Here is a 14,473-nt window from a genome sequence, read left to right as displayed (position 1 = left end):
GTCCTGACTGCTGCTTCCGTTGGCATCGATTGTAGAACCAAGCAACGTGAATTCCTTGACAACCTCAATCTTCTCTCCATTTATTGTGATGCTGCTGGTATTATGCTTAAGAAGATCTTTTCTATCCTAAGTCATAAAAGTATTCTCCTAGATTCACTTCTGGTATTTCTATACCTTGATTTTTCACAGCTTTAGTGAAGTGTAGCTCACGAAGCATAACATCCACCCATTTTGAGTATTGTTGTCCTTAGTTGCCCTCGAGCGGATTCTGACTCATCGTGTGTACGACAGAACTGAACATCACACAGCCCTGTGCCAATCCGAGTGTACAATCTAATGATTTTTAGCAAATTGACCGAGTTGTAAAATCCAGTTTTAGAACTCTACTTTGATTTTCTTATATTTAGCTTTTAACATATCTGAGATTCATTTTAGCATTTGGTGTGAGGCTAGAGATCTAAATGTTTTCCCCTCCCCTTTCTCCATTGATTTGAAATATTTCCCTGCCACATGCTAACCTACCATTGATGCATGGATTTATTCCTGGTCTCCCTATTCCAGGAGTCACAAACAGCCAGGTTTTTTTTTTTTTTTTTCCCCTTGTAATTTTCAAAATTTCACATGAAAACTCAGATTTCTGGCTTCTCTGGAAAACTCAGAAGATCCAGCAACAATCTTTTGGAAGCTAGTAGAGACTGCTCCTTTTAGATGGGGCAGAAGGATGGTGGCCATAGTCCTGGTTTGCTGGACAGCCCATATATACTGTTTTGGCATAATTATTATCATTTTTATTTCTTGAAAGTGTCGTGGCTTGCATGATCAATTTTAATAACCTTAGTTATTAGTCACAGTCTCCACCACTCCCTGTTGCATCATACCCAGCACTCCTCTTTCGTTTATACTTAAAAAACCCTCCCAGGAAGAAGACAGGGGAGCAGACAACTCCATCTTGCCACAAAGAATGATTGCCAAAAGAATAACTGCATGGACTGGGAGCAGAGAGAAAATGCTATCTAGTAGGGAGTAATTAGTTGCCTGGGCTCAAGAAACAGAATAAACTGTTGTTGTTGTTATGTGCCATTGAGTCGGACCCGACTCATAGTGACCCTTCCTTAGGTTTCCAAGGTGGTATCACTATGGAAGTAGATTGCCCAACCTTCCTTCCAAGGAGTGGCTGGTGGGTTTGAACCACCAGCCTTCTGGTTAGCAGTCAAGTGCCTTTAGGCACTTGGCTACCAGAGCTCCCACAGAATGAACTATCTGGTAGCAAATAATTAGGGTGGGGTTCCTCTGACAGAGAATATATTGCAATTTACCAATCCCTTTCACTTGTCGTAAGGAGCTCTGGTGGCACAGTGCCTAAGGGATTTAACTGCTAACTAGAAGGTTGGTGTTTCAAACCCACCAGCCACTCCATGAAAGGAAGATGGGGAAATCTACTTCCATAAAGATTTACCACCTTAGAAACCCAGTGAGGGTTGTTATGAATCAGAATCCAGTGAGTCCCCCCTGTCCCCCTTCTCTTAAGGAGCTCTGGTGGTGTAGTGGTTAAGGTATTTTGCTGCTAGCCAAAAGGTCATTGGTTTGAACCCACCAGCCACTCTGCAGTAGAAAGATGGGCGGTCTGTTTCAGTAAAGATTTCCAGCCTTGGAAACCTAATAGGGGTGCTATGAGTTGGATTACATCTCAATATAAAGAAAACAAAACTCCTCACAACTGGACCTATCAGCAGCATTACAATAAATGGAGAAAAGATAGAAGTTGTCAAAGGCTTCACATTGCTTGGTTCTACAATGGATGCCAAGCCATGGTATTTTCAGTTGCCTCACGTGCATGTGAGAGCTGGACAATGAATAAGGAAGAACAAAAAAGAGTTGATGCTTTCGAGTTGTGGTGCTGGCGAAGAATGCTCAAAGTACTACAGACTGCAGTAAGAACTCACAAATCTGTCCTGGAGGAAGCACAGCTGGAATGCTCCTTGGAAGTGAGAATGGCTAGACTTAGTCTCCTACTTCGGTCATGTCCAACGGGACCATTCCCTGGAGAAGGATGTCATGCTTGGTAAAGTGGAGGGTCAATGAAGGAGGGGAAGGCCCTCAATGAGATGAATTGACACAGTGGCTGCTGTGATGGGGTCAAGTATAGCAAGGATTGTGGAGCTGGCGGGGATGGGGCAGTGTTTTGTGGAGCTGGTGCAGGACGGGCAGTGTTTTGGTCTGCTGTGGAAAGGGTTGCTATGAGCTGGAGACAACTCAATGGCACCTTACAACAGCACAATAACATGAGTTAGAATCCACTTGTGGCAGTGGTTTTGGTTTCCCTTATTCCATTCAGTACAGTGGTGCAATGGTTAAAGCATTTGGCTGCAAACCAAAAGGTGGGCAGTTCGAACTCACCAGCTGCTCTGTGGGAGAAAGATGAGGCAGTAAGCTTTCCTAAAGATTTAGAGGCTTGGAAAGCCCATGAGCAGTTCTACCTAATCCTATTACACAGTTGCTATAGTAGCATAGTGCCTAAGGCACTTGACTGCTATCCAGAAGGCTGGCGGTTCAAACCCACCCGCCACTCCTTGGAAGCAAATTTGGGCAATCTACTTTCCTAGTGGTACCGCCTCGCAAACCCAAGGAGGGGTCTCTATGAGTAAGGGCCGACTCGACAGCACATAACAACAACATGACTGAATTTGACCTCGTGGCAGTGGGTTTGGTTTAGGAATTTTCATTTAACTTCACAACCTATTGTCATCCCCACTACTTTCTTTTTTTTTTTTTTTTTTTTTTTTTATTAGGATTTGGGTGAAGATTTACAGAGTAAATTCACTTTTCATACAGCAGTTCACATATACTTTGTCTCATGTCATTGACCAAAATTTACAATGCAGCAGCTCCCCTCCCACTTCCTCCCCATAGTTACCTCCTCCCAGTGTCCATCCCTTCATACTCTTCGAGAGGCCCATTTTCTGCCAACCCTGTATATGATCTTGGATACACTCTCCATTTAGACATACATAATTGTTTAGCTTGTTCACCCATCTATCCGTCCCTATACCCATATTTGCTTTCATTAACAACTCAGTATTGTATTTACAAAGGAGTTCATATTTGTTGTTTGTACTGCCCATGTAACTCTCTCTACCACTACTTTCGTAGCATTGTACTCCTTTTCTTCGTTGCTTATCCTGTTTGTCATTGTGCACTTTTTGCGCAGAGATTTGCAGTCTTCCCTGTAGCCTGCATCGCATGATAACAGGGACGTAGGCTTTTCTACTCACCACTATATCCTCAGTAACCAGTTTGGTGCCAGGTGCGTAGCAGACCCCTAGGAACTATTAACTGAACAGAGTCCTAGGAATTATTGATCGAATGAACTGCCGAGGAGATTAAAACTCTAGGGCAGAGAGTGGCTGCTTGGTCAGGTCCTCAGCGAGGTAGGAATCAGACCCAGCGTCCTGACTCCTGGCCTTGAACTCAGGTTCCTTTCCTAACTAGTTGCCTGCAACCTCCCCAATGAGGCAAGAAATGGGGAAATGCACACGCAAGGACTTGTCTTCGACCTTGGAGGAATTCAATTTGCAGAACTGAGGTGCGGGAAGAGAGCGGAGGTGGAAGCAGGCAAAGCCGCCAGTCTCTTCCACTTGCTTCGTCTCAAACAAGACTACATTCCCCAGCAGACCGCGCGGCGCGCACGCCACTGCCACGTGGCTTGTGCCTCCGCCGTCGGCCCGCTGGGGGCGCTGCCGCGACCCCTCCGCCGCCCCGTAGAAATCTCCGCGGCCCCGGGGCCGCTTGCTTCCTGTTTGTCCGACGAGGAGACATGGCGGCGGCGCCGGCGGCGGCTGGGTCTGGGGCCGGCCGAGGGCGACGGGCAGCGGCAACGGCAGCGGCCTGGGGCGGATGGGGTGGCCGGCCGCGGCCCGAAAACATTCTGCTGCAGCTGCGGCAAGGCCAGCTAACCGGCCGGGGCCTGGTCCGGGCCGTGCAGGTATGAGGCTGGCCCGGAGGGGCGGGGCGGGGCAGACCGGGCGGGAGCTGGCGGGGGGCCGGAGAAGAGGCCATTCTGGCTGGCGAAGGTCGGGCCAGACCCCTCTTGGCCGGTTGCGGGGCTTCGCTGTGGACAGCTTGGATGCTGTCAGCCACGGCTGGGCCAGGGACTGCGGCCGGCTAGAGGTCTCGGTCAGGGGCTGAGCGGGGCTGGGCTGCTGTGGGCATTGATGGCGTGTGCGAGCCCTGGGCCCAGCGCCTGGATCCTCCCTTCCCTGCGCCACGTCCACACGTTTAGGAGACCCTGGGAGAGTCTTCTTAGTCTCTATGAACCTGTAGTATCTCCCCCGTGAACTGGGTGGGAAGGGTTGTCATTGCAGTCCCCAAACGGTTCCCAAGAGGATCATAAATGTCATTAGCTCAGAAGACACTCTCCTTGACACCCCCACTCCCCACCTTGTCATGTAGGCCCCAATTGTTGTTCATTACGACACGAAATTCGTTTCGTTCATATTACTTTCCGCGTCTGTAATTACATATTTCTTTGTTATCTGCCCTTTTCTCTCCTGTCTCCCTCATTAGGTTGCACTCTAACGTTGCAGGGACTGTGTGTTTTGCCAGTGTAGAGCATCATAATTAAGAGCGGGCACTCTGGAGTCAGGCCTGAGTTCAAAGCACTGCTTCTTTTCTTGCTTGGGCGAGTTACTGCTCTGTGCCTCAGTTTCCTTATTTGCAAAATGGAGATAATAATTAGTAACCTACCTTTTAAGATGTCGTAAGTATCAAAGAAGACAGTTGTGCAAAGCGTTGTACATTTCTGGTGCATACTAAGGGCTGAAGGGTAATCACTTAATGTTATACTTGGTATCTGGCTTATATCTGGTGCCCAATATATGATTAGTGTTTTTTTGAATGAATGAAGGATACTTGCTGTAGTGTAAAGCAGGATGAATAAGCCCTAGTGTCCTCACTCCCTCCCACCATGTTGCCAGAACTTCTTTACAAACACACCTGTAAAAACATGAAACAAAAAAACCCAAACCGCTGCCATCGAGTAGATTCCGACTCGGAATGATCCCCATTGGGTTTTCAAGGCAGTAAATCTTTACAAAGGTAGGTTGCCGCCTCTTCTTTCCGGGGAGCAGCTGGTGGATTTGAACCCCCAACCTTTCAACCGCCAACTATCTGTTTAGCAGTCAGATGTCTTAGGCACCGCACCACCAGAGCTCCTTTCTAAAACATGCGCCTAATTTAAAGACAACTTTGGTATTAAAAAAACTCTTGAAGGATACACAGGAAAGTAATAGAAGTGGTTGGTGGAAGTGGGGTGGGAATTGGTGGATGTAGAGGAGAATGTCATAGTATAATTTTATATGTTTTTTAAAATTAAATTTTGAACTGTTTGAATATTACTTACTCAAATGACTAATAAAAGTGTAACCGTGGCTCAATTTTCAGCCAAGTGATAGGCCTGTAAGGTGAACAGTAATACCAGGGAGGTACACATTCATTGGAACAATCAACCGTTTGAGATGAAACGGGTAGTATTTGCCTAGGGATAAAGCTCAGAAGGCAGGAAGGTGTAAGAAGGATGCAGGGAAATAAATGATAAACACAGGGAGGAAGTGGGCAGAGTGTTGGCACATTGTGGGGATTGCAGTGAATGTCACAAAACAAAATGTATATGATTTGGTGAATGGAATACCAATTTACTCTGTAAATTTTCACCCAAATTACAATTTAAAAAACAAAGACAATCAAAGGTAGGTGTATGTGTAGGTTACAGATGACGGAACAGCTCTAGGTGAGCAATAAGTTCCTGGACATGAGACAACCACACATGAGCAACATTTTTTCCTCTTGCGTTCCTCTCCATTTGCGTTGAGAAGATCCTGGAAATACTTGCTCCATCCTCCTTTAATCTTAATACCTTACCGAGCTGGGTGTGTGGGGTCAGGCAGAAAGGGAACGAGCCTTTTCTGAGCACATTAACTTTGGATCAAGCATTGTGCAAGGTGCACAATGTCTTTATTTAATCCTCAGTTTTTAAAGTTAAGGATTAGGATTCTTCTCTCTTAACAAAGATGAGGAACTTGAGGCACAGAGATATTAGATACCTTGTTCCTAAATAACCATCTTGATTGATAATCCTCTGTTTTCCAAGGCAGGAGGGAGCCACAGAAGTTCTTTAGGATGAGGACTGAAGCCTTTTAGAAAACTTAATTTGTTTCCAGTGATGGATAGATTGGAGTGGGAGGAGAGTGGAAAAGCTCACCAGATAGAGGAGTGCTGGGATATTCTTAAACCTGGTTATCTGGTTGTCATGGTAATTGATCATTGTATACAGGTATGGGAGCTGTTTGAGAGGTTGAGATGGAGACACCTCCTCAGAACTTAGAATGAAGTGGATACCAGCTGTCCTTTCATGTCTCTTCCTGGTAACTTCCCATGATCTCTCTTGCTGTGTCCTCTCCCCTGCCTCATAGAATAAATTATTTCCTCACCCATATTTCCATACTACAGTAAGCATGCCCATTATGGCTTTGTAGTATACTAAGAGAAGACCATGAGTTAGAAATGAAGAAACTGAAGGTAAAAGATGTTAAGTAATTTAATCCAGGTCACTAAGCTGGTTAAGTGACAGAACTAGAACTCAATCCAGGTCCATTTAACTGGTCTTCTCTTGTTGTTGTTGTTGTGTGCTGTCGAGTTGGCCCCGACTCATAGCGACCCCCCCTTGAGTTTCCAAGGCAGTATCACTACAGAGGTAGGATTGCCCAACCTACCTTCCAAGGAGTGGCTGGTGGGTTTGAACCGCCAGCCTTCTGGTTAGCAGTCAAGTGCCTTAGGCACTATGCTACCAGTGTTCCTATTTGATAGATACTCAGTAAATACTCTGAATTGTAATAATGTATCTGAGGATTCAGTTCTCCTCTTGTCTCTATGCATACTCACTCTTCAGAGCCTCCAGAGTCAGATTGCCTGGGTTTGCATCTGGCACATACTTGCCATGTGTCTTTGGGCAAGTCACTTAAATGTCTTTATGCTTCAGTTTCTTTATTTATAAAATAGGGATAATAAATAGAACCTAACTTCCTAAGAGTTAGGTGGCACAAAGGGTCAAGTGCTGGGCTACTGAGACATTGGCCATTGGAATTCATCCTAAGGCATCTTGGAAGAAAGTTCTGGCAGTCTGCTTTAGAAAGATCACAGCCATTGAAAATGCCATGGAGTTCTATTCTGAAACACCAGGGGTTGCCATGAGTTAGAATTGACTCAGCAGCAACTGGTTGGTTGGTTGGTTGGTTAACTTTCTAAGCTTATGGTGAGGACCAGTGAGTTAATCCATGTAAGCACTTAAAATGGTGTCTGAGACATAATAAGCATGCTATAAAGGTTATTTAGTGTAATTATTAATAAATGCTCTGATGGATCCTGAATCTATATTTTCATCCTTGATTTCTTCCTTTAGCCTCAGGTGGGTTTATCTAGCCTCCTTCTCAGCATTTCTGTTTAGATGTCTAATGGGTACTCAGGGAGCTCTAGTGGTGCAATGATGGAAGCATTTGACTGCTAACCAGAAGGTCAGCAGTTTAAACCCACCAGTTGCTCCACAGGAGATTGATGAGGCAGACTACTTCTGTAAAAAATTAAGCCTTGGAAACCCTATGGGGCAGTTCTGCTCTGTCCTCTCTAGGGTCACTATGAATTCGAATCAGCTTGATGGCAGCAGGTTTGATTTGGGGTTAATGGGCACTCAGGTATACTGTATCAACAGTCAGACTTCTGATTTGTTTGCCACCAAACCTGATCTTCCCCAAGTCTTCCCTTTCCCCTAAGTAGGACTAAAGAGAAGCCTAGAAGGTGACCACATGATTTATAATAGGCCTGTCCTGGTTGGATTTCAGTTTGCCTTATTTTCTTCCTTCCCTTCCGTTCTGTCCTCTCTTAGGGTAGTCAAACAGGCTAATACAATCCTTTAGGGTTTACAGAGCCCTTTGAAATTCATTAGCACATTTGAGCCTTAAAGCAAATCACATCTAATAAATCCCTTGCTTAAAATCCTCCAGTCCATCCATCCCATTGCAGGTTCTATGAACCCAGTCTAGGTTCATTGTCATGGCCCTGCATGAGCAGTAGGAGTTGAGAAAAAGGGATAGACTGGGTAAGCCTTAAAAGGACCTCTGGTGGCACAGTGCCTAAAGCGTTTGACTGCTGACCAGAAGGTTGGTTCAAACCCACCAGCCTTTCCGCGAGAGGAAGATGAGGCAATCTATTTCCATAAAGATTTACTGCCTTGGAATTCCAGTGGGGGTTGCTATGAGTTGGAATCATGTCAGAATCACATTGATGACAGTGGGATAGGTAAACCTTAAGACTCTAGGACATTGTCAGTCATACTTCAGGTCATGACTCCTAGAGCTGCCTCTTCACCTTGGCAGTCTGGTGACAGTTTTGAGATCCCTTTTTGTCAAGTGTCAGTTGCAAATGCCAGTCATTACTCCTTTCGTGATTATTGGCAAATCTAAATGTTCTTCCTGAGTCATATTTGCTTAATACTTTTTGTTTAGATTGATTGTCTTTAAAAGAAATTTTTTTTTTTTTTTTGTAAGATTTCCAATAGGCCTCATTCAAAGCATTTGTATTGGTGAAATCTAGGGGTTTAAGTCACTTACCTTGCATATCAAGGGGGCTCTGGTAGCATAGTGTCTAAGGCACTTGACTGCTAACCAGAAATCTGGCGGTTCAAACCCAGCAGCCACTCCTCGGAAGGAAGATGGGGCAATCTACTTCCGAAATGATACTGCCTTGGAAACCCAAGGAGGGGTCGCTATGAGTCGGGTCTGACTTGATGGCACATAACAACAACAACCACCACCTTGCATGTCAAGGGTAATTTGATACCAAAAAACCGCTGAATAGGAGAAATTCTAACAAATTAAAAATGTAAATACCACTAATTTAAACAGGAAGGTTTTTCTTGTATTCACAAGCCCCCAAATTGGCTTTTAACTATATTGAAACAACACAGATCTCGTTACGGTGGATACAAATATTCAGTGGTAAACATTTGCTATCAGAATAACAAGGTATTTAAATCTTCCCTATTATCCTTTAAGGTGACTGTTTACTTATGCTTACTCTGAAATTTTGAGGCATTAGCTATCTTAGAACTAAGCAGACAAATAAGATGAACATTTATGGAACTTAACCTTTAATTATTTAAAAGGAAAAGTAGTAAAGACAATCCAATGAAAATTATAAGTATACTCACTCCTCATTTATCAGCATAGTTAGGTTCCAGACACCAAATTGTTATGCAGAATTATGTTATGTGAAGAGAGCAATGTGTGGAGGTGGCCTGGAGGCTGGACCCTCATAACTGCTGTGCCCCCCATCCTCCCTGCCCCTGGCTGTGCTCTGGACCCCACGGCTCTGCCGTCGAGGCTGGTGCACGAGTGTACTTGGTGGCTGGAGTGGAGAAGCTCGGTTGATGACTCTGGGGCTTGGGCACCTGGCGGGGTTAAGAGGGCCAGTGGGGTTGCTGCCGCTGCCCGTGCCTTCTGCAGCCGTCCCTTCTGCAGCCCCAGCTGCCTGCTGCTGCCCCGCAGGCCAGGGAGGACCCCATGTTAAGCGACGTGCTGCTGGTCTTGGTGGACTTGAAATCTGAGGCTGAGAGCCTAGAGACTAACAGCTGCTAGAGGAATTCAGTAGCCTGCACCTTCGAGGAGCCATAAAGGAGGAGGGGGCAGCCGGCTTCTGCTGCAGCCCTCAGGCCCCAGGGTACCCCCGTACCCCAAGCCGCTGCAAGACTTGGTCCCTCCAGGGTGCTTGAGTAGAAGGGAGCAGTAGCAGCAACTTCCATCCTCTGCTCCCACCTCCTCCTGGGCCCCTCTGGCTACTTGCAGCCCCTTCTTGGAAGGGCGCCCTCAAATCCATCTCCATCACCTATTGCATGAAGAACTGCAACAGCAGTTCTGACAGTGGGGTTGGGACTGGCAAGATGCCTTCTGGAGAGCTGGCTGCTTCAGTTGCCAGCCTGACAGACATGGGTGGCTCTGTGGGCCAGAAGCTAGACAGACGCGGGGAGTAAACCTAAGTTAATGCACGAAACAGTCTGATAGTAGATTTTTCAGTATTGTCATAGATTCAAATGTTGGCTATCTAGATAGTCGACAATTGAGGAGTAGGTGTATCTGGAAATGTCACATTCACTAAACAGATTGACAGCTTAGGGAGTGTGATGGAAGAGATTACCACTGCTATAAAGTGTCAAATCACAAGTACTCCAAGAGGAAAACCCACACAACACCTGCCAGTAATTCAGCTGTGAAGATGACTAGATGGTGGCCCGTTCATCGTGGTGCTCAGCTGTTTACAAGGAAAACAATCCAAATGATTATTTTTAAATGAGTAAATGCTTTGTAAGACAATGTAGAAGTAGTAAAAGAAATTCCTTGTGAAGTTGAATATTTGAAATACGATTGGGAGAATCTCTGAGTGTCATAAAGCTTGTAACAAAAAGTGGTAGTGTTCTGACTCACGTCTCATGCTCTTGAGGCAACCAGTCTGTCCACACTGTAGCTGTTTCTTTTGGAGGGGACGGGTCCAAGAAGCTAGTATTTCTAAGAAGATGCTTAAAAGGCTATTCCTTGACTTTAATTTTAGATAATTTTCTTACTCTTGTACAAGATTAAGATTTAATTTACAATATCCTGTATCACATATTTCATCTCTGCCATCCTAATTTAGTTATATCACAGTTTTAGCCGACTTTATTTTTATTTTTTTTTATTATGATTTGGGTGAAAGTTTACAGAGCAAGTTCATTTTCCTTTCAGCAGTTCATACAGATTTTGTTTCATGACATTGACTGCGATTCCTAACGATGTAAGAGCTCTCTTCGCACTCCCCCCTGTAGGTACCTCTTCCCTGTGTCCTTTCCTATGCACTTCTGCCCCCCCTCCCAGCTATCTCCCTGTGTAATTACTGCCCGTCTGTTCTCCCACAATTGATCACTCTAAGGAGTGTATCTATCTGATGTAAATATTCACCCTAGATGCTTGTCTGTTGTTTGGCTGGAAGTGAGTTCAGTTCCAGACCTGAAGGGTAACTAGAGGCTATAGTCTCAGGGGTCTCATCAGGCTCTATCAGACCAGTAAAGTTGGTCTTTTTTTTTTTTTTTTATAATTTTGAGTTTTGTTCCATATAGTTCTCCCACTCTATCCGGGATCTCCTACACTGATCCCTTTCCAAGTGGTTGACAGTAGTAGCTGGGCACCATCTAGATTGCATGGACTAGTTGTTTCCTTGGACTAATTGTTTCCACACATCTTTGTTTTTTGTTTTTTTTTTCATTCTTCTGTCTGTGTTAATATTTACTTTTTTTTTAAATTGTGATTTGAGTGAAAGTTTACAGAGCTAATTCATTTTCCATAAAGCAGCTCATAGACACTTTGTTTCATGACACTGACTGAAATTTCCCACAATGCAACAGCTCCCCTCCCACTTCATCTCCATAGTTACCTCTTCCTGTGTCCTTCTCTTCCATGGACTCTTGCACCCTGAGCTGTCACCCTGTGCATACATAGTCCTTCTATTTCCCATGATGGTTCTCTCCAAGGAGTGTATCTGCCTAATGTAAATGTTCAGCTCATCTGCCTGTCTTTTGTTTGGCTGGAAGCCCCAGGTGTGGGTGACCTGAAGGGCAGGTAGGCGCCATAGTCTCAGTGGTTTCATCAGGCTCTATCAGAGCAGCAAAACTGGTCCCTTTTTTTTTTCCCCAAATGATTTTGAGTTTTGTTCTACATTGTTCTCCTACTCTATCCAGGATCTCCTACATAGATCCTTCTCCAAGTGGTTGACAGTGGTGGCTGGGCACCATCTAGTTCTTCTGGTCTCATAGTCGTATAGGCTGAGGATCACGTTGTGTACCAGTCGCTTGGACTAGGGTTCCATGCATCTTTGTTTTTTTTTGTTCTTTGCTCTGGATGAGAAGAGACCCATTATTGCATCTAGATGGCTGCTTGCAAGCTTTTAAGACCCCTGTTGCTGCTCACTAAAGTAGGATGTAGAACAATGTTTTTGAGTAGTTGGCTGTCTGTATTAATATTTACATTATTATCATTGTTATATTATTATTGTTTATAGAAAGAACGTATAGTATAAAATTGTATTTGTTATAGTTTTTTCTTTGAATTAAAAGTAATTCTTTCCCCTAATTTTTTTTAATAGGTATAAATAGGTGCATAGTAAACATCACCCTTTTCCACATGTAGTTCTCTGAATTTCAGCAAACTTATGTAGTCATGTAACCACCACTACGATTAGGATATAAATAATTCCTTTGTAGTAGTCAGCTTTTCCCCCAGCCCCAGCCCCAGCCCTTGCAACTCTTCATCTGTTTTTTTCTCCTTATTCTTTGTCCTTTTCCAGAAAGGTATATACATGGAACCATACCATTTGTAGCCTTTTGATCCTGGCTTCTTTTCCTTAGTATAATAAACTATCCTTTAAAAATTTGTTTTGCTTAATATTTGTTAACTTTTTTTTTTTTTTTTGACTTCGTGTGGAGACCTGGTCTAGTCTGGACTAGTTACTCTCAAGGCCTGCTGTTACTACCTGTCTAGTGGGCTTTGACTCATGGCGACCTTATGTGTAACAGAACAGAGTGTTGGCGGGACCTGTGGCATCCTCATGGTCACTGGTAGGTTTGTGTCTGTGCCGTGGTTATTGTGTCAGTCTTCCTTTCCCTTGTTTTCACTGACCCTCTAATTTAACAGAAGTCCTCTTCTAGCGGTTAGTCTTCCCTAGTGTTGTGTCCAGTAACCAAGTGGAAGTCTCTCTGTCTTTGCTTCTGAGGAACGTTCTTGTTGTAGCCCTTGTTTTAGAGGAGCACATTCTCTGGTAGCCTTCCAAAAAAGAGTATATGGAAGGTAACTTTTTTTTAATCTCGCATTTCTGAAAATGCGTTTTATTTTGACACTTGTTTGTTTTGTTTAGCTAAACATATGGTCTCCAGGAGTCAGAATCGACTAGATGACAACTGGTTAGAATTCTAAATTGAAAGTTATTTTCCCCTAAAATTTGAGTTGCATATTCTTTAAGCATTCAGTAACTGTTGAGAGATTTTTCATGTGACCAGTTTCCCCACTCCTCACCTTTGGAAAACTATTAGAATAATTTCTTTCTGATATTCTGAAATTTAACTGTGATATACATTGATGAGGGTCTTTTTATTCATTGTGCTGAACACTTAGTATAAATATACATTACAATAAAAGCTAACTATGGGGAAAAAAAACTTAAGGAGCTCTGGTGATGCAGTGATTAAGGCATTTGGCTGCTAACCAAAAGGTTGGCAGTTCGAACCCACTAGCTGCTTCGCAGGAGAAAGTAGAGGCAGTCTGCTTCTGTAAAGATTTACAACCATGAAAACCCTGTGGGGCAGTTCTGCTCTGTCCTGTAGGGCCTTATGAGTTGAAATTGACTTGATAGCAGTGGATTTGGTTTTGGTTAAAAAAAAAAAAAAGAAATCGTGCCTACCACCTGACATTATTGCCCTCTGCAAACTATTAGATTATATGTTTTCTAAGGTTCTTATTTTAAAAAACATTGTTCTCTTCTGTGAGTTTAGGTAATGATTGCTTCAGAAGAGCTTTATGGAATAATTAAGACTGGAGTTGTTTCTGAAGAATTGGTAGGATTTGAACAGAGTAGCAGAGAGATTTTTGGCTCTAAGTCTGCCACTGAGAAACTGACCTAAGACTGGAGAGTGAAAGTGAAATGATTGTATGGGACAAGGATAGGAGATAAGTTCAGTTAGGTTGGAAATAGGGTATAGGGTAGGGAAGGTAAGTAATATCAAATGAACATATACACTGTGCCAAACAAACATTTTTTTTTTAGTTTATTCAATATTTGATCTACAAAGAACTATAATAAGCAATATCACAAACAACCCATGTACCCACTGCCAAGCCTTTATAGGAAATGAAGCATTACCTATAGCCACTTTTGTGCTCCTCCCTCCCCACTACAAGTAATACATTTTTTAACAGATAATATATGGGTATGTACTAAACGGTTTGTAAATAGCCCACTGCTGCCTCTGCCAGCGCCCTCCAGTTCCATCCACAGAGCCGTGGTTATCTGCCAGCTGTGGCTACCAGTTTCTCCTGTATTCCTCCGGAGCCACTTTAGATTTAGAACACTGAGGATGTGTAAATCATCTTCTTTACTCTTGATAACGCAGGTGGTGTCATACTATACACACTATTGTGCATCTAGCTTTTGTCACTTAAAATGTTTCTTAGACTTCTATGTCAGTATAGACAGATTATTTTGTTGAGGTTATTTAGATAACTTTTTGTATTAAAATATAGCATACAGACAAAAGTACGTGTGCGCGCACACACACAAATGTATAGCTTAGTGAACTGTATTAACTGGTAAGTGTGTAGCAACCACCATATTACCTCTAACCACTATA

General features: G+C 43.6%; 1 protein-coding gene across 1 annotated transcript in view; it reads left to right on the top strand.

Moving 5' to 3' along the window:
• The first annotated feature begins 3,814 nt into the window (after positions 1–3,814).
• LOC103191737 (transient receptor potential cation channel subfamily C member 4 associated protein) overlaps positions 3,815–14,473 on the top strand; it is a 93,832-nt gene continuing 83,173 nt past the window's right edge. Inside the window, exon 1 of the mRNA XM_007934588.2 lies at positions 3,815–3,982. Coding sequence (XP_007932779.1) covers positions 3,815–3,982 — 168 coding nt within the window. The remainder of the gene's footprint in view (positions 3,983–14,473) is intronic.

The sequence above is a fragment of the Orycteropus afer genome, unplaced genomic scaffold, assembly GCF_000298275.1.
Source record: "Orycteropus afer afer isolate SDZICR_OR568_19922 unplaced genomic scaffold, OryAfe1.0 scaffold00020, whole genome shotgun sequence".
In the NCBI taxonomy this organism is placed as follows: domain Eukaryota; kingdom Metazoa; phylum Chordata; class Mammalia; order Tubulidentata; family Orycteropodidae; genus Orycteropus; species Orycteropus afer.
Note: the sequence above shows the minus strand (reverse complement) of the source record. Positions and strands in the feature narration are given on the sequence as shown.